The 27,088-nt window shown below is 49.4% G+C and overlaps 1 protein-coding gene across 3 annotated transcripts in view; it reads left to right on the top strand.

Annotated features, from left to right (window-relative positions):
- The window catches only part of MAP2K6 (mitogen-activated protein kinase kinase 6), a 107,798-nt gene extending 81,367 nt beyond the window's left edge, over nt 1-26,431 (top strand). For all 3 annotated transcript variants that reach the window (XM_004013148.5, XM_060395056.1, XM_042256469.2), the window contains exons 3-12: nt 2,340-2,388; nt 3,382-3,495; nt 5,081-5,200; nt 6,430-6,546; nt 7,220-7,271; nt 10,388-10,515; nt 11,528-11,605; nt 13,487-13,626; nt 19,974-20,019; nt 26,091-26,431. In XM_004013148.5, the coding sequence (XP_004013197.1) occupies nt 2,340-2,388; nt 3,382-3,495; nt 5,081-5,200; nt 6,430-6,546; nt 7,220-7,271; nt 10,388-10,515; nt 11,528-11,605; nt 13,487-13,626; nt 19,974-20,019; nt 26,091-26,168 (922 nt within the window). In that variant the 3' untranslated portion in view covers nt 26,169-26,431. The remainder of the gene's footprint in view (nt 1-2,339; nt 2,389-3,381; nt 3,496-5,080; nt 5,201-6,429; nt 6,547-7,219; nt 7,272-10,387; nt 10,516-11,527; nt 11,606-13,486; nt 13,627-19,973; nt 20,020-26,090) is intronic.
- The last annotated feature ends 657 nt before the right edge of the window (nt 26,432-27,088 follow it).

Below are 27,088 nucleotides of genomic sequence, written 5' to 3'. Positions count from 1 at the left end.
ACACTCGTTGCTCATGTAGAAGTATAAATGAACAGTTACTTTCATAAATCGAAGCTGGCTGTTTATAGAAAACAATCATAGCAGGTGGCCTCTGGAGTACCTTTGGCCTTACAGAGTTAGGAGTTTTGTAATGAGTTTGCTTCTCGTCCCGGAGGACTGAAATATTGAAAAAGCAACACAGAATGTCCTCCCACGGTTTAAACCTCAGTGCCCCAGACAGACGAGTGTGCCCTGGACCAGTTACAGTGTCAACTAACCCAAGACAAGCTGTCCACCTCAGGCCTTCATCTGATGCTTCTGGCCGCCTTGCTGAGCCCAAAGCCCTCGTGGTGGGGGTTGGTGATCAATTACACTAGAAGGGGTCTGGATGGGGCAGGTTCCTTGGATTCAGTCGGATGTGGATTGAATCAGAGCTTCACCACTCGGGAGCAAGATAGCTTAAGTCTCAGTCAAACAGGTTTTCATCTGGAATGTGGGAATAATGACTCTTCTGGGTGTGTGTGTGTCTGTGTGTGTGTGTGGACGATAGGAAGTGCAAGGAAAGCACTTAACCCAGTTTTCAGTGTCTATACCCCCTTCTCCTTAGGTCAAGGCTGAGACTCGGATGACATGAGTTTTATTTTCAGCCCTGGTGAGGACTGTGTGTTCAGCATATCGCTGAGTTTTTCTGGGTTTCATTTTTCTCATTCTGGAAAATGGCACGAAACCCTCCTATTAGTAGAGTTATAATGCAAGGTTAGAATAAAACTGGAATCAGCCAACTTTTTGTGCCAAAGACCAGATAGTAAATATTTGGGGCTACCGGGCCACAATGGCCTTGCTGAAGACCGTTTCTTGTTTGTTTTTTACAGCCCTTTAAACGTGTAAAATCCACCCATTGCTGGGTCACAGACTAATTTATGGGCCTCCCTGGTGGCTCAGCGATAAGGAATCCTCCTGCAATGCAGGAGCCGCAGGAGGCCTGGGTTTGATCTCTGGTTTGGAAAGATCCCCTGGAGGAGGAAATGGCAACCCGCTCCAGCATTCTTGCCTGGAGAATCCCATGGACAGAGGAGTCTGGCGGGCTACAGTCCGCGGGATCTCGAAGAGTCAGACCCGACTGAAGCGACTCAGCACGCACTGACTGTGATATGCAGAGCCCTTGTATGAATACTAGGATATTAGATCTGGAAGAGGTCTTACCCAGCAGCCTCGCTGGATGGCGTGCCCTTGGAGGTGGCCCTGAATAATTAACTAGTGACCTTTTCTGTTGCTTCATTCTTTGCAAAAGGAAGGGTCTGAACAATTGCAAAGGGTTTTTCACTGTTTATATTAGTCACATGTTTCAAATAATATTTGCCTTTATTTCAAATTTCTGTTGCAATTAGTACAAGCAGATCGTGACAACTAAAGAAAAGAGCTTCAGAGGTTTTAAGAGTGAGAAATCAGATTTTTCAGAAAATTTAATTCCTCTGGAAGGCGTTTCTGAAGAAAAATTCCCTGCTTAGAAACACGGGATTTATAAAAGCATCACCTGTGTGTGTGTGTTCATCTTTATCCCTGCCTCTCAGTCTGGGTTTTAAATTAATTTAGAAAAACCTTAGTTTGTATTTTCTATTCATTTCAGAAGGATTCCCATTAAAGCCTTAGATTGATGTGTTATCTGTGTTTATGTTCATACATTTTCATTATTGTTTTATTTAGTTAGTTTCAGTAGGAAAGGTAGAATTATACACAGTAACCCACGAGGCTCCTCTGTCCCGGGGATTCTCCAGGCAAGAACACTGGAGTGGGTTGCCACGCCTTCCTCCAGGGGATCTTCCTGACCCAGGGATGGAACCCAGGTCTCCGAATTGCAGGTGGATTCTTTACCACTAGTGCCAGCTGGGAAGCCTATAGACGTGTGTGTGTGTGCGTGTGTGTGTGTGTTGTTATGTGAATAATTAGGCTATTCCAATAAGCCCCTGTGTAAGTAATTACAGTATATATAATTATTTTATAAAACATATATTATGTATGTTATTACATATATAGTTTATATATATGCATATTTATATTTTGAATGTATGCCAGTCATTCTGCTAATAAGCATTTTGCTTAGGACATCTCCTTTAGCAGCCACTCTTGTTCTGTGAGGAAGTGTACGAATATCTTCGTAATAGAGAAGAAATTGAGGTTCAGAGACTGGTTTCTAAGAGCATCTGTTTTTCTCCAATTCCCACACTATTAACCTCTTGATGCTGCTTTATTTTACTCACGAGCTCTCACCTTATTTTTAGGGAGAACTCTCTCCAGTCTCGTAGGCTTTGGGAAGATCGCATTCGATTAAATATCTCATGTTTTTCCTTTCTCTGTTGCAGGCCACCTCGGGATTTAGACTCCAAAGCTTGCATTTCTATTGGAAATCAGGTGAGAAAAGTCGTGTCTTCCAGTTAATGTCTTGACCCTTTTATATGTATACTTTGTGACTGGCCAGTGGGAAAAAATGAATTTTCCATAACATGCTGTCAGGGGTTGGGTCAATAACGTTTGAATGTAAACAGAAGTGGCCTGTGGAGCAGTTGCTGTTTTAAATGTCAAATCGGGATCGGGCTGTTGTGGTTCTGATGGAAGGTCTCTGAGGCAAAGAGATGGTTTGTTTTGGGCTGCGCTTTGCAAAGTCCAGGCCTAGAGCTAGTCGCCAGGAGTCAGCAAGGGACCTGAGGGGCCATCGAGGGCCGGAGCTGAAGACCCGCTGTGCGGGGTCAGCGCTCCCTGTGCCGTTCAGCGCCTGAGCTGGAACTGGACCTCTGTATTGCCCAGGATAAAGGGGGGCCCACAGCGGGCATCTGCACATCTCCCAGGCACTTCTTGCTTTCAGTGGCTGCTTGGCAAAGCTTCTAGACCAGAAGGTTCTCGACCAGAAAGGACCCTTGGACTGCTCAGAGGAACCAGAGGGAGGACAGGGCAGCCTGTGTCTGGTTTCTTTCCTTTTTTCCTATTGCTGAGCACCAAAGAATGGATGCTTTTGAACTGTGGTGTTGGAGAAGACTCTTGAGAGTCCCTTGGACTGCAGGGAGATCCAACCAGTCCATCCTAAAGGCGATCAGTCCTGAGTGTTCATTGGCAGGACTGATGTTGAAGCTGAAACTCCAATAGTTTGGCCACCTGATGCGAAGAACTGACTTGGAAAAGACCCTAATGCTGGGAAAGATTGAAGGCGGGAGGAGAAGGGGGTGACAGAGGATGAGATGGTTGGATGGCATCACCAACTTGATGGATGTGAGTTTGAGTATCCAGGAGTTGGTGATGGACAGGGAGGCCTGGCGTGCTGCAGTCCGTGGGGTCGCCAAGAGTCGGACACGACTGAGTGACTGAGCTGAGCTGAACTTCCTGTTGTACCCTTGCTTCTCTCTCCCGCAGAACTTCGAGGTGAAGGCGGATGACCTGGAGCCCATCGTGGAGCTGGGCCGGGGGGCGTACGGGGTGGTGGAGAGGATGCGGCATGTGCCCAGCGGGCAGATCATGGCGGTGAAGGTAGCGTTTGCGTTCCCCAGACACTTGCCGGTCCTGGTCGGGATGTTTGGCCCTCTCAGCTGCACACGGGCTTCTTTCACAGAAGCGGGACAGTCCTCTGTGGGGGGAGACAGAAAAGCCTATTTGTGGCGAACGATATTTCCCTCCAAATATGTCCAAGCGCCTCCTTGGAATAAACAGCAGCACCTGGCTTTTGGACTGCTGAACCCTACCCCCTGTTTTTAATTGTTTTGTGCGACGACCGCATCGCGCTTCCCTGGTGGCTTGCGCTTGCGATGCGGGACGCGTGGGTCGGGAAAATCCCCTAGAGAACGGAACGGCTACTCCCGCCAGTATTCTTGCCTGGAGAATTCCATGGACAGAGGAGCCTGGTGGGCCATACAGCCCATGGGGGTCACAAGAGTCAGACTTGACCTGGTGGCTAAACCGCCACGACCACCAGCCGCATCATCACACGTAAGAGAACCAGCAGTGCTTGCTCACTCTCATCCACCGCCAGGTCCGAACGAACGTCGCCTTGAGCGTTCCAAAGCTGTCACTGTCTTTTCTCCTGTTGGGTTTTCAAGTCGGCACCCAAATGCGAGCTTGCACGTGGCATTTGGTTTTCTGTCTTACGAGTCTCTTTTTAAGCTTTATTCTGTTGCTTTTAAAGAATCTGTCCCTGAAAATCAGGAAACCCAAACTGAGAGACAAAATTGCCTCCATTTGTGGAAACAGAGGAGGGTAAAGTCATCTTGAGCGAATTTGCATAGTTTTGGAGCTATAAAAAGAAATTTAGAATCGTCGCATATTTCTTGAGTGGATGTTGGGAGGACCTTGGAGCGGGCCCAGTGTGTTCTAGCTGGGTTGTCAGGCATGTGGATGGTCAGATGGCCTGGATTCCTTTTTTTTTTTTTTTTTTTTGGAGAATGCTGACATCTTTCCCTTACCTTGTAGATTTTTCAGTTTCATCTCCTGCAGACTCTTTGCTCCACAGGCAAAAAATGTGAAAGCCTCATGATACTATGTTGTCGTTTAATGACACAGCCGTGTTGTCTGTGGGGCTGCCCTTACTGGTGTGGTTAGTCTGTCTTCTCTTAGACATGAACTGTGTCTCCATCTCAGTTCAGCTCCTCCTTATCCCATTCCTCAGTCAACTAACTCTTCTGCAGTTTCTGTTTAGGGTCCAGATTTTTTTACCTGTTCATAAAGAGGGAATTTTGGCTTTTTTTTTTTCCTTGTATGAGCCCAAATCAGCCCCACATCAATGAATACTCTGGCCTCTTTACACTAAACCCACACGATAAGTCAGACTGTTTTGTAACTTGGGAATGTCTTCCCAAACATTTGCGCACTCTCCACCGTAGATGACCAGTTGGCTTCTCTCCTGGGGATTATTCGGTAAATGAAATGAATAGCAGTCTTCCTTACTTTTCATTTGTTACAGATAGGTAATCCTTTAGGGTAGGTATTTGAACAGTTGTTGCTAGAAGCTGTGCTGTGAATTTTCCTACTGTTCTCGGGAGGGGATCCTTTGAGGTCCCTGCCTTGTCGACAGACCCACCCTCAGGGCAGTAACCATCCATTTTCCATGCCTTCCGATCAGCGGATCCGGGCCACGGTCAACAGCCAAGAGCAGAAGCGGCTGCTGATGGATCTGGACATCTCCATGAGGACCGTGGACTGCCCCTTCACGGTCACCTTTTACGGCGCACTCTTTCGCGAGGTAGGTGGTAGTACCTTCAAAGCTGCAAGGCAAGCGGTGACTGAGAAAGACGTCCCCCCAATCTCACAAACACCAGCAGTCACAGGGCGCTTCCTTGTCCGACGTGTCTTCTGTGGAGAGTTTCATGCTCGTGAAATGTTGGTGCAAAGTTAGCTGGAAACCATGGTATTTTCCAATGTGTTTAGCCCTTTCAAAATGCTGGGGTTCCCTTTCTCCTTCCTGTTCTGGTTTGTCTCTTTCGGCAGAGCGGTCTCTATCAACCTATAGGTGTATTTATGTCAGTCCCTTGAAATCTCAAATACTCTGGTCTTTTGGCCTCTTGATAAGCTCCAGGCAGGCTTGTGCAGTGGATTGGCCTCATATCTGCTTCTTTTTTCTGATTCTCCTTCTCACTTGACGATGATATGTGTTGTTGTCCCCTCCCCTTTCTAAGCACTTTTTTATTAGGGTATACTTGATTTACAGTGCTGTTAGTTTCTGCTAACAGTGAATCAGCTCCATGTACATATATATATATATATACATATATATATATATATACTCACACTTTTTAAGATATTTCCCCATACAGCCCATTACAGAGTGTTTGAGTAGAGTTTCCTGTGCTATACATAGGTCCTTATTATTACCTGTTTTCATCTCCCTCTTATAACCAGCTTTAAATGATAAGCTGTTGCCCGTGGTCAGTGTGGGAAGTCAGGCATAGAGTTGGTATCTGGTCGTAACTCCCAGAGCAGGGGTCGCCCACCTCCAGGACTTAATGCCCGACGTTCCAAGGTGGAGCTGAGGCACCAGTAATAGAAGCAAAACGCATGATACATGTAATGCGCTTGAATCATCCTGAAACCGTGCTCCCCCACCCTGCTCTGGTCCACGGACAAATTATCTTCCACGGAACTGGTCCCTGATGCCAAAAAGCCTGGAGACTGCTGTCTTAGATAACAGTAACGGTAAAGGCTTGGGAGCCTGTTGCTTGTGGGTGTAAGCATTTAGAACCTAGTTTTCATGAAGGAGTGGGTGATCACAGGCAGATCTGTTTGGCTGTCTGCTAGCTTGCTGTTTGGAGGTAATATTGCCCATTTATAGATTTCATTGAGATCTTGAAGGACAGTGTGCATTTCCTTCAAAAGCTCACGCAGGGAGTGGCCCGTCCTCCTGACAGATGCTAACTGCTTCCTCCTCTCGCCTTTCCATCCTCACTGACTGTCTCGGAACCAACCGGCCTCCAGGGGGATGTCTGGATCTGCATGGAGCTCATGGACACGTCCCTAGATAAATTCTACAAGCAAGTGATCGATAAAGGCCAAACAATTCCAGAGGACATCTTAGGGAAAATAGCAGTTTCTGTGAGTACATCGCGAGCCCCAGCCCTGTCCAAGGAGCGCGGGGGGTCTGGGCCTCGTGTTTCGCTGTTCCCTCCGTATGGGGAAACACCACCTGGACCGGAGCGCCCATCCCATCTGTGTGTGTTGATTGCACGGGTGTGTAAGTGGATGGATCGATGGATGCTTCTCTTTCTGGGCTTGACCTACACGAAGTTCTGCTCCTGACTCGGCCTGGGAGGCTTTCAGCTGAAATGCCTCTGAGCAGCACGTTCATCGGCTAGGACCACGTTCCTGGTGTCCATGTTCTGATACTGGTTTGTCTTGATTTTCGTTTGTGGAGTTGTAAATGTTTCCTTAGGGTTAATAGGCACAGAAGGGAGCAGGCAGAAGAGGACGCTGCTCCCTTCACAGCTACCGAGGCCCAGGATAGGGGAGAGGAAGAGACGCTGGGGGTCAAGGTAGAGAATCAGAACATACCAGTGAGGCTGCCTCTCTGCGCTCTGACGTCATCTCTCTGCTGGGCAGGCTCTAATTTGTACGACTTCCAGTGTATTTTCCTGGCTAGGAACACCACTTTTGGAGAAAATACCTCCCCTTGGGACTATAAGCCAGGGATAATAAATGGGGATTTACTTAAGATGCAGTTGCTTTCCAGGGATGGGGGGCATAAATCCACCTCGTGTTTCTCTTGCAGATTGTAAAAGCCTTAGAGCATTTACACAGTAAGCTGTCTGTCATTCACCGAGGTAAGTGTCCATGCGGCTGCCTTGGCTATCAATTTTATCTCTTTCACCTGAGTTTTATTAATTTCTGTTTTCACGCCACTGGATGAAATTGAGTCAGGCGAGAGAACAGAGGAGGGGCTTTCCTTGGGATTGGATAGCAGATTGTGTAAGGAGCTGCTCAGTATCATGTCTGAGGACATCAGGGGATGGGAGCTGTGGATTAGACCTCCTTGAATGTGAACTGCCCTGTTGCCAAGGAGAGCGGTGCGATTAGCTACTGAGAATTTTAGAGAATATGATAAAAACTCACCCAGTATTGGCCATCGCCGGAGAGCTTGTTACAAAAGCAGAATCTTGAGTCCCAAGACCAGCTGAGTCAGAACCTCCACTTTAACAAGCTCCCTGGGTAATTCTTGGGCCGTGAGGGTCTGAGAAGTTCTGGCGTAAAGCTTGTCCTGTTCAGACAGCGGGAGGCAGGATGGGGTGAAAGGTTGGCAGGTCTGTCTTCCTCTTCTCCCTCCTGTCTCTCTGTTGACCTGTTATCTCTTCATCCATCCATCCATCCACCCACCCACGCAGATATCCTTTCTTCCATCTTTCTTCCATGCCTTCATCCATCCCTGTATCTTGTGTAATTATTTCCCAGCACTTATACAGCGCTACAATAGACGCCCGGACAGGTACCTGTGAAGAGAACATATTCTCATCCACATTCTACACAGGAGTTCTTGGGAGGGGAGTGAGGCAAATAGACAACAGAAACCCGGGGAAGGAAACCCACGTGAGAAATACGATAGTACCAAGCACGGAAGCAGTGCAGGCAGAATACGGAAGGAGGCCGTGATTGGCACTGGGCGGCTGGAGTCAAGGAGCGCGTCTCGGAGGAGGGATGTGTAATCTGTTTCCAAAAAACGTATGAACGGTGTTGGTAGCTAATAGGTAGTTGTGACCTGATCACTGTTACACTCTGAGCCTGAAATAATGTAAGATGTCTCAAAAAACATGCCTATCCTGATGGCTGTTGCTGGCTGTTACTGTCGAAAACGGGAAGCATGTAAAGGAAGAAGAGGCAGAAAAGAAAGTGGGGAGAAACCCAATTAAGAAAAGGGGCGCAGATTACCCACAAATGTGAAACTGAATTTTATTTTTCAAAATATAAATTTATTTAATTGGGGGCTAATTACTTCAGAATATTGTATTGGTTTTGCCATACATCAACATGAATCCACCACAGGTATACACGTGTTCCCCACCCTGAAGCCCCCTCCCTCCTCCCTCCCCGTACCATCCCTCTGGGTTGTCCCAGTGCACCGGCCCCAAGCATCCAGTATCATGCATGGAACCTGGACTGGCGATTCATTTCATATATGATGTTATACATGTGAAACTGAATTTTAAAGGCTTATTTCAAAATTATGATACATTTCATTCATAGCAGAGAATGTTTATATGTAGAAGATAATAAAATGGAATTTGTGTATCTGCTGTTTAAGGGAAAATTATAAAGGATAATTTTTAAAGTTTTTAGAATACTTGATTCTCTTGAGTATGTGCCTTTTGTGAAACGTGTCCCTTAGGAAAAAATTAACTTTAATTTTCTAAGTTTCTAATTTCATCTTCCATACGTGACGAAGGTCCACCTGCTTGGGAGGGTGCGTTTTATCTTTTCAGACTGAGGAGTTCATTTAAGAGCAAACCGTCTCTGGTGGTGGTGGGTTAGTCACTCAGGCGTGTCCGACTCTTGTGACCCCACGGCCCACCAGGCTCCTCTGTCCATGGCGTTCTCCAGGCAAGAATACTGGAGCGGGCTGCCACTTCCTTCTCCAGGGGGTCTTCCCGACCCAGGGTTCGAGCCTGCATCTCGTCTCCTGCATTGCAGGTGGATTCTTTCCTCCGGGAAGCCCACTCTACCCACGTGCATATTCTGTGACCCGCCTCCTGGCCTGGACTGTCTGAGTTCATCATGAGTTACACCTGTACCTCTTGCAGAAGCGCACTTGATGTATTATGCCTCAGTCTGCCTTTTCAGTCCACTAAATGCAGAGTAGATCATTATGAGCTGGGCTTTTAAAGCATTATCATCAGAACACTTGGCACAAGCTCCACCTTCATAATAAATGCTTGGGGGCATGACATGGACTTTATCGCAACGAGGAGAGTGTGGTGACGTTCAGATCTCTAGGGCTTATGCCTCCAGCATAAGAGAGACACTCTGCCCAGGGAAGTGGGCCTTTGACTTAGTCATCAAGTTTTAAGCTCTCACCACCTGTACGGGAGCGATGAAGATGAGAAATTAGAGGAAGCAGTTGTTTCCCTTGATGGATCCCCAGTCTGACGAGAAGGACAAAGCATGAGATAGAAAGCAGACACTCACCCGAGACCAGTCAGAACCAGAACTGATGACATGAGGCTGAGTGAGCCAGTGAGAAACGTGTGACTATTCATGGTGAACACTGTCGTCATCATTTTAGGGTCTGTCTTCCACGCATATATAAGTGTGTCCTTTCTCTTTTCAAATTTTCCGTAACCCACGTCAACTTAGTAAACTCTACTTTTGTAAACCGAAGTAAAAACATTAAGTCAACCTTAGAAATGCATTCCAGTGTATAGTGGGTGCAGACAAATCCTGCTTGATGCCACTGATACGGGGGGCCTGGAATAGTCAAGGTCATGGCGTCAGAAAGTACGCTGGGAGATGCCGAGGTCAGGATGGTGGGGAGCGCAGGGAGAATGGGCAGAGTGCTTAATGGGGACGGAGTGTCAGCTTAGGAGGGTGGAAAATCCAGGAGATGGATGCTGGTGTGAGTGTGTTCAGTGCCTCTGGACAGTTATATGGTAAAAACTATACGTTTTATGTTATGTGACTTCTACCACAATAAAAAGAAAAACATTAAAAAATTTTAATGATAAGGAAATCAAGTTGCTTTCCCCCCTTTCTTCTTAGCTTTGGTGTTTTTCCTTCTTTTTAAAATAAGATCACGCTCTATCGGAGTGTAGTTCGTATTTGAAACTGGGGTGGCAGTTCCTTTTCGGAGGAGTCTTAAAGGGTGAGCCGGGGCGGGAGTGGAGGCTCCAGGCCCCCTGGTGGCAGAGAGATGCTGCTGCGCCCCCAGCCTCCCGACTGTCTCCGCTTGCAGATGTCAAGCCCTCCAACGTGCTCATCAACGCCCTGGGCCAGGTGAAGATGTGCGACTTTGGAATCAGCGGCTACCTGGTCGACTCCGTGGCTAAAACCATCGATGCTGGATGCAAACCGTACATGGCCGTGAGTACAGCGCCTGGGGTGGCGTTGGGGGAGCAAGAAACCCTGCCAGGAAACAGGACCTGGGTGGCCGAGGGGGGAGCATTGAAATACGCCCCAAGGCACAAGAAGTGTCCTGCACCTCCTTTCTTCTTAAATGTCTCCTGTCTGAAATCCCGAGCCCCTTCCTTCTCTTGTATTTGAAACAAGAACCAGAGGAAGAGGCATACTCTGAAAAAGCACTACATAAAGGTCGCCCAGTTCTCCACTCTGCGCTGTTTGTTGAGAATAGAACAGAGAGAAGAATTTCAATTCTCCAGGCAAGTCCGTTAGGTTAGTCCCGAGGGAGCCTCGTAGCTGTGAAGGTTCACTGCTTTTGCCAGAGACCTTGGGATTCCCTTTAAGTTAAGGGACTTCTACTGTAAACATTCTATTTGGAAATGAACGCGTGCTTGGAATTTAAAAGCTTTGTGTCCACGATTACCTAAAAGTGGCTGAGGTCTGTTAATACCAGACAGTAGCCCAGTGACTCTTGCGGATTGTTTTTACTGAGTTCTGGACTGTTGGTATTTTATTCTTTTATTTGGCTGCCTTGAGTCTTAGTTGCAGGGTGCAGAACTTAGTTGCCTTGCAGCATACCGGATCTTAGTTCCCCGACCAGGGATCAAACCCATGTTCCCCCCTGGAAGGAGGAGGCTTAACCACTGGACCGCCAAGGAAGTCCCTGGACTGTTGGTCTTTTAAACGAGGAAACTTCGAGGCGGGCAGAGTAATGGTATACTGTATGTCATGCTCTTTGTAAGGCCAAACTGAAGTTGCTTTTGAGTTGTGAGGGGACTCTGATGCATCGTTGTCTCCAGGAAAAGATGTCTGTAAGCTCCGTGGAGATGTCGGTCTTCACTGTCGTGAGTGAGACTCCTGGCTCGGGAGGCATGTGAGTGGCTCACAGCCGCCCACTTGGCAGCCACTGCCACCCCGCCCCCCAGACTTCACCGAGCCAAGAATGTCTTCTCAGTTGTCTTCTTCTGCTTTGCAGCCCGAGAGAATAAACCCAGAGCTCAACCAGAAGGGATACAGCGTGAAGTCCGACATCTGGAGTTTGGGCATCACCATGGTAGCGTGTGATAATAATTGTGGGCTGGGGGGCAGGGGGTTGGGGCATGAAGCTGGGCTGGGGCGGACGTCGAGAGCAAGAGGTGGACGCCCTTGAAGCTGACGTGAGAGAGCAAGGTCGTCTGCAGAGCGGGGCGGCAGAAACACTGAACTGGAGCTGGGCAAACCCAGTTCTCCTCATTCTGCCTCCAAGGAGTTTAGCGCCCTTGAGTGACGGATGGAGTCCCACAGCCTGTCTCCCTGTCCTGAGCTGTAAACCGAGAGGGTCTGGCTGCCGTTCCTGAGAGTTATCCTTACGGCTTAAATGTAAACTACTCGAATCAAGCATGCAGAAGCTCAGGATACTCCAAGAGCACGAGCTTGGACCCTGATAGAGCTTTTTTTTAAAAAATTTGTTTTCTATTGGAGCATGCTTTGTTAGTTGCTCAGTGTGTCTGACTCTTCACAATCCCATGGACTGTAGCCCGCCAGGCTCCTCTGTCTGTGGGATTTCCTAGGCGAGAATACTGGAATGAGTAGCCATTGCCTTCTCCAGGGGACCTTCCTGACCCAGGGACTGGACCCAGGTCTCCCGCACTGCAGGCAGATTCCTCGCCCTCTCAGCCACCTAGTTGATTAACAGTGTTGTGTGGTTTCAGGAGTCCAGGGAAGCGAAGCAGTTATCCTTGTATCTGTTTTTTTCAAATTCCTTTCCCACTTAGGTTATTACAGAATGTTGAGCCGAGTCCCCTGTGCTGTACAGCAGGCCCTTGTGCGTCGTCTGTTTTAGAGACAGCACTGTGTACACGTCCGTCTCAAACTCCCCGTCTATGCCACCTGTCCTAGACCCTGATATGGAGAGCTCTGTTATCCAAGACATGGGCTCAGCTTCTCAGAATATGGTTATGAGAGAAGTCTTGGCCGTTGACTACAGGTATAGCCCCAACACATAGTAATGAACAGACTCATTTCCTCAGGCACAGCCCTGAAGTTATATACGGTGAGAGCCCGATTTGTAACTGCTGATCGTAAATTTTCAGTGTATCACCGAGGTCTGGAAGGATCCATGGTGGTCCTGGTTCCTTCCCAGACACAGCAGCTGAGTAAATCCCGTGAGCTGTTTCACATCCTTGCCCAGAAGGCACGTGATCTTGTAACTTGAGCAAAGCGGCCTTTACTCAAGTCCAAAAACAGAGCAGTCATTTGGCCCAGTTTGTTTTCATTCCAGCATGTGACCAGCAGATGGCAGCAGAGGTAAGCGTCTTGGGGCGAGAACTGCTTTTTAGGCTCACCTGGCCCCTTTTTCATCCTGAAGTCGCACACTGCTGGCTCAGAGTCTTATGAGGTGCCGCGCTGGGTGTCAGCGAGGTTGTTGTTCAGTCGCTCGGTCGTGTTCGACTCTTTGCGACCCCATGGACTGCAGCATGCTAGGCTTCCCTGTCCATCACCAACTCCCGGAGTTTAGTCAAACCCATGTCCATTGAGCCGGTGATGCCATCCAGCCGTCTCATCCTCTGTCGTCCCCTTCTCCTCCTGCCTTCAATCTTTCCCAGCATCAGGGTCTTTCCCAATGAGTCAGTTCTTCGCATCAGGTGGCCAAAGTATTGGAGCTTCAGCATCAGTCCTTCCAGTGAATATTCAGGGTGGATTTCCTCTTAGTGAGGACCCGCTTTTATACAGGCTTGAGGGGCTGTCTCCCGGACGATGTCACCCCTGGCTCCAGGACGTGCAGGCACACTGCTAGCGAACATGGCATCAATGGCGTCCCCTCTGCACGGTTCACCCGACCGTCTCTGTCTGGTTGCCCCCCGGTTCTCCTGGGACGACGTGGATGCCCCAGCGGCTGCCCAGTACCCAGTAGCCCAGAGTCAGCTCTCATCTCCTGTGCACCTCTCCCCTCCAGATCGAGCTGGCCATCCTCCGGTTTCCCTACGACTCGTGGGGGACTCCTTTCCAGCAGCTCAAACAGGTGGTGGAGGAGCCGTCGCCGCAGCTGCCCGCAGACAAGTTCTCCGAAGAGTTTGTTGACTTTACCTCACAGTGGTAAGACAGCCCGTCTCCCAGAAGCCAGGGCGAAGGCGGAAGGGGCCCTCCTGACTTCCTCCATCGGTCCAATCCACGTGCCCACATCCACCCCCAGTGTTGATGGAGTATATCCTTGTTGCTAAGCAACAACTATGGCTCTGCCTGGTCCCCGCTGAGCTCAGAGCCACAGAGGGGAGTGTCCCTGCTCAGTCATTCTAGCCCAGGTCCAGAGGGAGATGGGCACTGGGTCTTTGGGGGCAACTCAGAGGAAAGGCCTTAGGGGAGAGTTTCTGGAGGAGATAAATCCCGAGCTGGGACCAGGTGAGGTGTGTGCCAGGGAAAAGGGAAGTGGAGGAGGAGGAGGTGTTCCAGGTGGGAGGAACCTCATGCACCCCGTCACAGGCATGGGAACCTGTTTCATGAGAGGCTGAGCCATTTGATGTGGGCCAGGGCGTAAAGAGAGAGGTGGGGGACCCACGGGAGGGCTCGGGTGGACAGGAGATATGACGCAAAGAATTACCCTGGAGAAGACGACGGAGGCTACATTCAGAGCTGCCCTTAGGCACCTGGAAGTCTTACCGGGTGATTTTGGTGTTTTAGGCTGATTCTTAGAGAACGCTTGCTCACTGACGGCTCTGTTTGCCCGGAAGTGGACAGTGGACAGTGCCAGCTGGGGAGGGGGCACATCTGAGAAGGGAAAATAAAGTTGGGGTGGAGAGATGGACAGAGCCATACTCAGGCCATGAGTTTGTTTTCATGGAAATCGCTGGTGGAATCGAGGGAACTAGAAGAGGGGATTGTTTTTCTCCAGAAAACCTGGTGATTTCCGTCTGCACGGGCCCCAGGGTGCCCGGCATGCCTTGATACTGATGATCATTGCAAGGGATGCTGGAAAGACGGTGCTGTGACGGAGCGCAGGCCGTGATCCTGGGCACTGCTGTGCAGCTGTGAGCTGGGGCAGAGGCCGTCGGAGATGCTGGAAGCCCGGCTGTGGTCGCCCAGGGGACCGGCCCTGCTCCCTTGGTGCTAAGGAAGGGGCTGGTGTTCCGCCGCCCACTGGAGAGGCTGGCTTCCTCAAGGTTACCCTTCCTTGGCCGCCATGCACTTTGGAAGAGGCATTCTGAACGCAACTTTTACTGCAAAACGTGGTAGCACCAAGCAGCTGTCTGTTGTTTGTGAAGCGAAGGCCCCTTGGGTTTTTCACCAGCTCTAGGCCCGTCACCCCTGGTACTTTCCCCTAAAGACATATGAGGCTGGCTTGCCGTTGGTTTTGTTTCAGTCTTGGCTGAATGGCCAGAGAGGCTGGAGTGATGGGCGGTGTGACGCTCGCCTGTTGGATGCCGCTGGATTTGCGTATCAGTGCTTTCCCCTGGGCGCCTGGGTGGTGTCCCCTCTCTGCTCTCCTTGCTAGAGCCTCCAGGTGTGGTGGTTACACCTGCCTGGCTGAGATGGCTTCAGGATCCTGCCTTCTGGTTTCAAGGACCTGGTGTCTGTTGTTTGTTCCTTGTCCTCGAGGGTTTAAAGGTCACGGAGGAAAGGGATGATTCATCTTGGATGGTTCAGACCCGTCATTCTCCAGAGGGGTGGTGAGGAGGAAGGATCTTATTTAAGGAAGCTTTTCAGACTCTCTGCTTTGTAACCTTTCTCCCACCTGGCCCTTTGCCCCAAGATTCTGGGGACTTCAGAAAACTTTGATAAGAACAAAGCTGGTGTGAAAAGCTTGACAAAGCCAAATGGCCTGGTGTAAATCACCAGTTTAATCTAATGGTTCTCAGCTCCAGTTGCCCGCTTATACAACGTGACACACCTTTCAGATGTGCCCCTTGGCCTCAGAGATTCTGATTCAATTGGTCTGGGAGGGGGTGGTCCTGAATACCAGGGTTGATGGGATGTTCCCACATCATTTTCCTGGAGCGCTGTCGTCAGAACCCCTGACTTATGCCTACCATCTGTGGACCGGTTGTCAACTGCCTTCCGTTCAGAAAGCTGCTTCTCTTCTACAATTTATTGAGAAATCATTCAATTACTTTATCTTTCATCAACTTTTCTTCTTACCTAGAACTTCCCCTAGAGTCAAAGTGTTGGAGCTTTTCACAGGTTTGTTTTTTAGATGAACGCCTTGGAGAACTGAAAGGTCCCTAATTCTCATGTTTGCACGCGTTTGTGAAAGGTGCAGTTTGTGTGGCTGCTCTCCGTGCAGCGCGCTGGCCGGCCCCGCCCACAGGGCGGAGTGTCTTCGTGGCCGTCGGCAGGGCTGGCTTTGCCCGCTTCTCCTCTCTCTGTTTGGCCCCAGGAGCCGCATCCTCTGCTGCTGCGCTTTCATCTGGGGCCTCCGCTGGGTGGTCACAGTCCACTGGTCACTGCTGGTCAGCTGATTGTTGTTGTGGTTGTTCAGTCGCTCAGTCGTATCTGACTCTTTGTGACCCTGTGGGCTGCAGCACGCCAGGCTTCCCTATCCTTCACCATCTCCCAGAGTTTACTCAAACTCATGTCCATCGAGTTGGTGATGCCATCCAACCATCTCATCCTCTGTCACCCCATTCTCCTCCTGCCTTCATTCCTTCCCAGCATCAGGGTCTTTTCCAGCTCTTTGCATCAGGCGGCCAAAGTACTGGAGCTTCAGTCCTTCCAGTGAATATTCAGGGTTGATTTCCTTTAGGATGGACTGGTTTGATCTCTTTGAAGTCCATGGGACCCTCAAGCCCTCGAGAGTATTCTCCAGCACCACAGTTTGAAAGCATCAATTCTTTGGCAGTCAGCCTTCTTTATGGTCCAGTTCTCACATCAGTACATGACTTCTGGAAAACCCAGAGCTTTGGCTATATGGACTTTTGTCGGCAAAGTGATGTCTCTGCTTTTTAATATGCTGCCTAGGTTTATCACAGCTAATCTCCCAAGGAGCAAACATCTTTTAGCTTTGTGGCTGCAGTCACCGTCTGCAGTGATTTTGGAGCTCAAGAAAATAAAATCTGTCACCGTTTCCACTTTTTCCACTTCTGTTTGCCAGGAAGTGATGGGACCGGATGCCGTGATCTGATTTTTGCGGGGGAGTAGGGCACGCATCTGCTATCACTCCCCAAGTTATGACTTGATAGAGCCCAAGGTTCCGCTGGCATCCTTCTTTAGCAGTAACATCAGAGGGGGTAAGGGGAGAAGAGAAAACCAAAGCGAGTCAAGACGTTCATTCCATATGAACTTGAAGAAAAGCAGCAACAGCAGAGATTTCCGACAAACCCCTCCTTTCTGTACTTATTTTCAGAGAGGCGTGTTCCTGCTCTTCCTTTCCTACACGCGGCCGCCTTTTTTTGTATATAATTTAGTTTATTTATCTGTTCGCTTTTATTTTTGGCCGGGCCGTGTCTTCATTGCTGCTCGGCCTTTTTGGTCTCAGAGCTGGGGGCTCCTCTCCGCTTCCGGCATGCGGGCACGCATGGCTTCTCTCGCTGCCAGCCACGGGCTCTGGGCACGTGGGCTTCAGCATTTGCGGCTCATGGACTCAGGACTGTGTCTCCCGGGCTCCAGAGCACACGCTCAGGAGTTGTGGTGCGCAGGCTTAGTAGCTCTGCGGCACGTGGGATCTTCCTGGGCCAGGGATCGAGCCTGGTGGATTCTTCACCACTGAGCCACCAGGGACACCCATGTGGCTTTCTTATCTCAGGGCTTTAAAGAGTTCCTGGAGGAGCTGGCCATCTAGGCCTTGTTTGGGATTCACAATAGAGCAATGGAAAGGCCTTACACCCTGGTCCTGCAGAAGGTTTCACAAATGAGTTTTTACAAAAATGGAATCTTGGCAGGCTTGCGTTCTTTCACCATAACCTCTTTTAGATGGACACAGGCTTGGGGACTGAGAGTCGCTCCCTGGAGACCAGCTGAGCCAAGTGCCCCAAAGCTTGATTTCCTTCCTGCTGAGCCTTCAGGCCTGTTTAAGAGCTCAGTGCCCCGTCCACCGGCCCGAAGTCCGTTGGAGGTCAGAGACCCGCCCAGACGCTGGTCCTGTCTGACTCAGAGAAACAGGCGCAAAACAGAGACGATCAAACATAGTTGCTGACTTGTTCAGGAAGGACGGTAAAAAGAGGCCCTGGGTATTTACGAAGCTCAGGACAAATGTATGAGGCGAGCTGTGTTTTTCTTCTGTGGATGCTCCCAGGAGCCCTTCTGGGAAACGGTCAGTTCGGGGGGATTCAAAGGGGGAGAACCCCTCGGCTCAGCACACACTTGAAGCTAGCAGCTCTCTGCACGGCACGGAGCCGTGTTTCAGTGTCAGCTACGGTCAGGAGTGTGTGTTGTGGCATTTGGAAGGGGAATTAGGGCAGTTAGCTAATTGCACGCTTGAAAACGACAAGCCACTTGAAAATTCAAAAGTTTGACTCTGATCCAAAAAGAAATTGGTGTAGCTTTGAACTCCACAGTTGTTATTTGGTGCTGAATTTCAAGTGCTTCCTATTCAACGTGGAAAATTTGCTTTTCTCCCTAACCTCACCCTGAGTATTTTGCTATTCTTAGCCCGTGTTTTGAAGTGTTCTTGATTTAAAAGGTGGAGAGAATGGGTTGTATCAGTTACATTAAATCAATAAACAGCTTTGGTGTGCTGTGTAAGTATTTTCCGTCAATACTCTGCAGTAGTGCTTGTACATTTCAAGCTTTCTAATCGGAGGCCATAAGTCAAAAATAACCTGTTCAGCAGCAATCTTTGAGGTTTTAGGAATTCTTTTTTGAAAAGATAAATCTTGATGTGTGGCAGAGGCCAACGCGTTACTGTAGAGTGGTCGTCCTCCAGTAGCTGAGTTTTTTTGCTTATACTTCTCAAAAAAAGAAAGAAATCAAAGTGCTTGCTGGGCAACTGTCCTGGGCGTTATGGGATGTTGAGCGACAGCCTCGGTTTCCACCTGTTAGATGTGAATTACAGCCCCCAGCACCACCAGCTGCGTTAACCAGAAGTGCCCTCCAGAGGTCCCTGAGTGTGCCTTGGACAGCAAAGCCACCTGTAGCTGGGGACCGCTGGTGGAGCTTCTGGAGTCGCAGCACGTAGGCACACGAGGCTTCATCGGTGGGGGCTGGAGGTCTCATTGCACGCTGCCTTCCTGCGGCAGCCCGGCCGTAATGCACGGGCTTCCTCTCTCACTCGTTGTTTGAGCCTCAGTTGGGACGGCCAGTTGTCCGGGCAGTGAGGTCGCTGGGCGTGGACCGGCCTGCAGTCAGCTCTCTGTCCCTGCCTCTGCCTGTTCCCTGTCTCAGGCTCCCTGCCCTCCACCGTGGGGAGGCTGCTCTTGGCTGTTTTGATTCAAAAAGCTTCCTTTTTTTTTTTTTTTAATCTCGAGTTTTTTTCAACCCCGATCATTTCAGCCGTTTCCATCTCTGGTTCGGCATCTGGGCCTGCCCTTGATTGTCACCCTCCGTGGAGCGGGGCTCACGTCACACCTCACAGGTCTCACTTGCTCCAGGTGGTCCATTAGCGCAAATCCCGGCCACCCACTATCCCGTCACTTTTTGAGTTCCTTCCACGCCAGGCAGACGTCCCTTCCATTCATGGATGGTTTTAGGGCCCATGGGCAGAGGGCTCTGCAGGTTGCCTTGCAAATCATACTTTTCAAAACCATCCTTTCTTCCATTCTGTAACCTGGGATTCCAACTCCAAATAAACTTTCTTTTCTCTTCCATTTTAAGGCTGCAGGTGGATGAAGGGGTGGGTCTCTTCTCACTGTGGTTTTATGACTGTTGCCTCTGGTATCAGATGTGATTAAAGGCCCGTGTGTGCAGACAGCTGGATGATGGCGCCCCTTGCGTAGCGCAGGGCCGCCAGGGGTTTCTGAGAAGAGCCACTGCCAAGGCCACGGCCAGCGAGCTTTCCCGGTCATCAGCCGAGCGGTCGTTCAGCAGCAGTGGCCTCAGGCGTTCTGCGTCCGTAGTGCTTCTGTCTCAAGCAGGTTCAGCAGAAAACATATAAAAGCAAATTGTACCTGCAAGGAGATCAGAAGCAGAGAGAACCAGGTACTGGAGATAATGAACAGACAACGGTAATTTAAGAAACACCTGTCAGGGTCTTTGCAAGAGGGGGTGGATTAAAAGCTGTTTTGAAGGAAAGTGAATATATATTTTGATATTTAATAAAGACTAGTTTTTATGTCGTTGGTTAAGAAACGTAAGGAAAGCAAACGCACACAGCCTCAGCCTTCCTGTTAAGGTACAGAGTGATTTCAAGCACCGCCGGGCAGCGTAACTGAGAGGAAAGTCGAGGCAGGAGATTTATGTTTTCAGTACATTTTTAAAGGTGGTTCTGTTTGGTCTTCTGCAGGTTCTGAAATCCTAGTCTAGTGGAAACACAGATTGTTTCTAGATTTTAATGTGATTTTTTTTTTTCCTTTAAGCTTGAAGAAGAATTCCAAAGAAAGGCCAACATATCCAGAGCTTATGGTGAGTATTGTTAGGGGAGTAGATGAGTCCAGACTAACAGCTGGAACAGGGGAAGGGGATGACATCTAAGTCATGATCCAGACTTCCCCGGTGGTCTAGCGGTTACCTCTCTGCCTTCCTAATGCAGGGGGTGCCAGTTCGATCCCTGGTCAGGGAGTTAAGATCCCACGTGCCTTGTGGCCGGAAAACCCGAACATAAAACAGAAGTAGTATTGTAACAGATTCAACAAGGACCTTAAAAATGGCCCACATCAAAAAAAAAAAAAAAAAAAAGCCTTTAAAAAAGAACATATTATTAAAAAAAAAAAAAAAAGCACAGTCAGACATCATCTCACATCTGGAAGGTTTGAAAGATGAGAGAGGAACTCTGGGGAAGATGCAGAGGAAAGAGGCTCCCTGGTGGGATGCGAACTGGTCCAGCCAGGATAGAAAAAATAGGACATTAAAAATAGCACCATCTTATGATTAATGATTCCACTTCTGGGCACAGATCTGAAGGAAATGAAGTCACTATCTTGAAGAAATATCTGAACCCCCAAGTTCACTGCAGCATTATTTATCTCGGCCAAGATGTGGAAACAATCTGAGTGTCCATTAATGAATGCAGAGATAAAGAAAACGTAATACATATCCACACGCTCACACAATGGAATATTACTCAAGCATTAAAAAAGGAAATCCTGTCATTTACAACAACGTGAGGGCATTATTCTAAGTGAAATAAGTCAGACAGAAAAAGCGAATACTGCATGATCTCACTTAAGTGTGGAATCTTAAAAAAACAGTTTACGGAGTGTAGACTGGTGGTTGCCAGGGGTGTGTGGGTTGGGGGCAATGGATAAAGGCGGTCAGAGAACACAAGTTTCTGTTTCCCAGATGAGTAAGACCTGCGTGGGGGCTAGAGTCGCCACCACTCGACTGTATACTTGAAAGTTGCCGGGAGACGAGAGCGCACCTGGCTGGCCTCAGCAGATCCCATGGATTTTCAGTTCTTCTGGTTAAGCTTGAATTTAAGTCTGAACCATATGTCGACTGGATGACTGAATAGATGCTGGGAAGAGTTTGAGGAGAGACGGACTGGGCATTTTTTTGGGCATCTTTGTCCCCTTTAAAAAGGCAGCCCTGGGATTTTCCTTGATGGTCCAGTGGCTAAGACTCCGCGCCTGTGCTGCAGGGGACGTGGGTTCAATCCCTGGTCTGGGAACTAAGATCCCAAGAGCCTCTCAGCAAAGCCAATAAATAAATAAATAAAAATAAACCAATAAAATAGAAAGACAGCCCCGGGATTTGCCTGGTGGTCCAGTGGTTAGGACTTTGCATTTCCACTACAGGAGTCATGGGTTCGATCCCTGGTCAGGGAACTAACTGGAGAAGGAAATGGCAACCCACTCCAGTGTTCTTGCCTGGAGACTCCCAGGGACGGCGGAGCCTGGTGGGCTGCTGCTGTGTGGGGTCGCACAGAGTCAGGACACGACAAGTGACTTAGCAGAAGCAGCAGCAGGGAACTAAGATCCTACATGTCACGCAGCGTGGCCAATAAATAAATAAAAATTAAAAAAAATAACACAATGAATTATAAAGGCAGCCCGTGGGGACTCAGCATTCAACTAACACCCACGGTTGAGGCAGAAGGGGAGGTGAGTCATGCTTGAGAAGCTCTTAGCCTGCCGCACATTTGGGTTCAACATTTCCTCTCTGCTTATGTGGATAGTAGCCAGCCGGGGGCCTTTTCAATCCTGGCTACTTTGTTTTAGAATTCTTGTGCAACCCCCAGAGCATTTTAAATTTTGATCCCACATAAAGTGCAACCCGCATAGAGTGGTTCGTGGGGCATTCTGTACTCTTGTTTTAAAGGTGCCTTCTTTGTCACTTTTTTTTTTCAGATGAAAGTATGTTTTCTTTATATGTCTGACTATTGAAAATGCATGCCCTGTTTCCCCCCAAGCCCCTCTTCCAAGTGACTTCTTAACAGAGGTTTCAATGGAGCACACTTAACAAAAATTGCTGAGTCCTAGCTTAACACCCTTGGGCAACTGACATTGAAGCTGCCTTTGCCATCTGTCCTGACACCGTGGGCTCTGGTGGTCTGCACATTAGTGCTGTAGGACCGTGCAGATCACTGCCGTCCCCCTCCCCCCTGCCCCAGCCTTTTATGGCAGCCGTCTTCGTGGCACTGGGGATGGACTTGCCTTGTGAGGTCATGACTGCCTCCTGCTTTCCGGTGGGATTGAGGTTTCTCAGTGGAAACTCTGAGTCCAAATGCTTCGGGTGAAGCCTCAGGAAAACACATGCTGAGAGGCGATTGTTGAGGTTGTAGGAGTTGGTGAAGAGGTAGAAAAAAAAAAAATCCTCTTTCTAGGTGAAGAACAGTATAATTAAGGCCCCAACCCAGACATGTACCTCTTATAGAAATCCCAAATGTTCTGTTCCCTGTTTGGGTTGAGGCATGGACAGGCTTTAAGGTCATCTCATCTGCTTTCTCTTTCAAGCTCCCACTGGGGGCCGTAACTGAGTAGGACTTGTTCTTTGGGGTATGGGGCCAGCCAGCATTTTTGTAAAGGATTGTTGGATAGACAGGGTTCGTGCTTCCCAGGTGACTCGTGGTTAACAAACTGTCCATGCAGGACACACAGGTTCGATCCCTGGGTCGGGAAGATTCCCATGGAGGAAAAAATGGCAACCCACTCCAGTACTTTCTGCCTGGAGAATCCCATGGTTCGGGGAGCCTGGCGGGCTACAGTCTGTAAGGTTGCAAAAAGAGTCGGACCATAATAAAGTAGACACTTCAGGCTCTGTGGGCTGCCGCGACAACTCGACTTCTGTTTTAGCCTGAGAGCTGCCATACTCAGTGGGTAGACACAGGAGTGTGGCTGTGTACCAATAAAACTTTCAGAAATAGGCAGTCCTCTGGATTTGGCCCCTGGTCCATCAATTGTTGACCCCTATCCTAGATGAAAACCACCAGAAACAAAACCCAGGTGACTCCAGTGATGGTCCAGGGAGGTGATTATGTCCCCTGAACATCCCGGGATGTCCTAGATTGAACCACACTGTTAAACAGAGACGGTGTTGTTGCTTAATTGCCAAGTTGTGTCCGACTCTGTGGCTTCGTGGACTGCAGCGTGCCAGGCCCCTCTGTCCATGGGGTTCTCCAGGCAAGAACCCTGGAGTGGGTTGCCATTTCCTCCTCCCGGGGATCTTCCCCACCCAGGGGTAAAGCCTGCGTCTTCTGCGTTGGCAGGTGGGTTCCTTACCATCTGGGCCTCCAGGGAAGCCCTAGGCAGGGCTGACTGACCTCCTAAACTGTGGTCGTGCAGGGGAGCTGGAGACTCTTGGCGCTGGTGGCGATGCTCCAGGCTGGGTGTTCAAGTTCTCCCTGTACCTGGCCCCTCTTCGTTAATTAACTAGTGGCTGCGCGGGGTCTTCATTGCTGCGCACCCCTTGAGTTGCAGGGTCGGGCGCCGCTGCGCATGCGCGAGGGCACGCCGGCGTCCGTCGTCGTGACGCAGACGCTCTGGTGCCGCGTGGCACACGGGCTCTGCGGGAACAGGGAGCGAGCCCGTGTCCCCGGCGCCGGCAGGCGGGATTTTTCACCGCGTGACCAGCAGGGAAGTCCAGTGCCCTCCCCCCGCGCCCCAGCTTCTGAGAAGCCCAGCCTGGGTCTGCGGTCTGGGGGCGATTCCGCGGCGTCGCCTCTGCTGTCTCCTGGTTGCTCTCCTGGCTATTCTTAGTCGGCCGCTTCTCGAAGCCACTGGTTCCCTCCCAGCCTTTTACAGCCTCGAAACCCACACAGGAGACGCATCACACTTTCCATGTTCACATGCCTGCCTGCCCCCCTGCCCCTGGCTCTCGCGGTGCTTTCCCGGCCTGAGAATGAACCGAAAGGTGCCTGAGGAGTTGTGTTTTTTTTTCCTTCGAGACATCAGGTGCGGTTATTGAATTCCGTCGCAGACCTAGGCTAGATCCCCTGAGCCACCCACCGACCGAAAGACAGGATGGGGCTGGCGGGCGCTGGGAGTAGTCCCTGAGACACGCTGAGACCGGACGTGTCCTGTTTTGATAGTGAAAGGCTTCAAAGGACATGAAAAGATCTCTAAATGTCGAGGGGATGTGGGAAAGTTAATAAGCACGATGGTAAAACACTCGGTAAGGGTGCTGTGTGAGTGGTTAGTGAGCAGAAGTAGTTGATTCTTCCGGGGGGCTGCAGAGGCTGCGCCCGCACCTGGGGCTCTGGTTGATATGGCTATGAAGCACCCAGTGGCAAAGCCAGAAAACCTCTCTCTTTTTCTGAGTCACTGTTCTTAGTGGTGACCACCGACCTTATTTGGGGCTTGCTTTCTTAGTTCCCTTCCTCTGCATTGTTTTCTAAAATGTCCATGGGTGGGCATTCCAGTTCCCACAGCGCTGAGTCATCCAGCCCCGTGCTCTCAGGTTTAAAACGAATATAATTAGAAAACCTAGAGCTAGGCAACACGTAGGCTGTGAACTAAAATCCTCAAAGTCAGGGGAAGCGGAGTGAGTCACCTACTCGTCTGAGTGCAGAAACGCTCATATTTAGCTGTTGACGGGTCCCTGACAGGAGCAATGCCTCCAGACAGTTGGGAGGGGGCCCTGCTAGCTCAGGCTCCAAGTTCCGCCCGGAGGAATTGTTCTTTTTGGTTTGATGGGTTAGTTTTGATTGTACTGGGAGGACTGTGGACCGTGAGCTGATGTGTCCACTCCTAACTGGGGGTGTGAGGTTCCCGGGTGTCAGCCAGGCGCTTCCCGTCACTGAGTTGAGCTACTTGAGGAGGACGGCCCTGGGGCAGAGCCTCTGGCTTCGTTTCCTTCAGAATCGTTTTGAAACGTGTGGCTTCCTGCGTTGGACCATGCTTCTTCCCCCAGCAAAGAGCAGGACGTGATGTCAAGTTTACGGAATCTGAGCAGCATGAGCAGAGACCACCTTTTTGCTTCTCGGTTTTTAATCTCCAAGATGAATTTTCTCCACCCAGATCTAGGGTTGGGTAGGCTACTTTATTTGCCACAAGGATCAGATCTTCGTGGAGAGACATAAGGATCACTCTTTCTCAGTGTGCTGTGCTTCATGGCTCAGCCGTGTCCGACTCTTTGCAACCCCGTAGACTGTAGCCCACCAGGCTCCTCTGTCCATGGGATTCTCCAGGCAAGGATACTGGAGTGGGTTGCCGTGCTCTCCTCCACGGGATCCTCCCAGGGATCGGACCCAGGTCTCCCACGTTGCAGGCAGGTTCTCTACTGTCTGAGTCACCAGGGAAGCCCTGTTATCAATAGGTGTGACATAAAAAGTAACACTGCTAGCTGTTTAAAACCAGCCCTCCAGTGTTAAGCACGAGCAATGCCCGTTTACTGTTCCAAAAACTGGTTTCTCATTCTACCACTCCTTGGGAACTGAATGTGCGTAAATCTCTAAAATGTCTTATTATTTTGCTACTTTGTTTGAAAATTGCTTTCTAGGTGACAGGGTTATTTGTAAACTGAATCTTTGAGCCATCTTTGCTCTTCCTTGTATTTACCTGTTGATGGGATGTATACGGCCTTCCCTGATGGCTCTAGTGGTAAAGAACCTGCCTGCCAGTGCAGAAGCCGTAAGAGACGTGGGCTTGATCCCTGGGTGGGGAAGATCCCCTGGAGGAGGGCATGGCAGCCCACTCCAGTATTCTTGCCCAGAGAATCCCATGGACAGAGGAGCCTGGCAGGCTACGGTCCATCAGGCAGCACAGAGTCGGACACGACTGAAGCAGCTTGGTACGCATGCCTAGCACATGTGCATGGGGTGCGCATAGCCTAGGTACATACGCACGTTTTAAAGCAGTGGCTACTCTGTCATGGAATCAAAAAGCGATACCAAGATAGAAGCAGCAGCTAAATGACATCTTTAAGAATCTGCATCCCTGAGTGTGTACTCGGTTACTTGGTTTGGGAAGGGGTGGAAAGAATCCAGTTTAAGCCTGATAGGGGCACTTGGTTTGTTAACTAACCAGATCTGTCCATTGCTAATCGCATGCGTTGTCAGAGACCAGTATTAACACAGGCATTTTTCTTTTCTTCACCAGCAACATCCGTTTTTCACCCTACACGAATCCAAAGCGACAGACGTGGCATCTTTTGTAAAATCGATTCTTGGAGACTAAAAACCATGGACTCCATCGGTTGACCCTCCTGTGGATTGGTGGGTTTACAGGCTGATGTTCACTAAAGCACCAATAGAAACTCATCTTTGAGATAATTTAACCCTGCCTCTCAGAAGGTTTTTTTCTTTCCCATTTTCTCTTTTTGCCCCTCCAAAGGGGGCCTTGGAATCTATAGTTATAGGATGAACTGTCTAGATGGATGAAATATGATAAAGGCTTAGGACTTAAAAAGGTGATTAAATATTTAATGACGTGTCATATGAGTCCCTAAGCTTTTCAGACTTCTGTTCTTTACGAAACGGATACTTTGGTAAAAAGGTAAAAAAGGTGCTACAGTAGTGATGAAATTGTAGGTAGATCTGTAGTCTGTCCCACTTATTACTTTAATATTTATGTTTAAGCGGTTGGCTGACAAGATTCCATTTTATGAGAGGAGGCAGAGACGAAAGACAAGATTGGGTTGGCAGTATTTATAGGCTTTTTTATTTTTTAAGTTGGATCGTGTCTGTGGTCCGGAAGAGATTATTCCATGCGCACCTTTGGGATTCTGATGAAAGTCTCCACCGGGAGTTCAAGTGGCACGCCTGTTCCAGCTGCTGTGGCTGCTGCCGTGTTCCTCAATTTCTGCCCCACCCGGGGTCGTAACCGCGTATCCCTGTGAAGCAGCAGCGTTGCCTGGTCATACAGTATTTTACCAACTTTGGAAGACAAAAAAAATCACTCTTGTCACAGCTCAGAGAGTCACAGACCTGACAGCTGTTGGCCCTTGTGGAGTAGGAATAATGCAATGTGATTTGTGATGCGGTTTTCCATCACCTATCTATCCTGTGCATGCACGTGTGCGTGTGTGTGTGTGTGTGTGTGACGTCACAAATTCTGCGAATGGCTATTAGAAGTAACATCCATCTTTGGCAAGAAGG

Source organism: Ovis aries, chromosome 11 (assembly GCF_016772045.2).
Source record: "Ovis aries strain OAR_USU_Benz2616 breed Rambouillet chromosome 11, ARS-UI_Ramb_v3.0, whole genome shotgun sequence".
NCBI classification, from domain to species: Eukaryota; Metazoa; Chordata; class Mammalia; order Artiodactyla; family Bovidae; genus Ovis; species Ovis aries.
The sequence above is the reverse complement of the archived record's forward strand: the minus strand, read 5'-3'. Positions and strand labels throughout refer to the sequence as shown.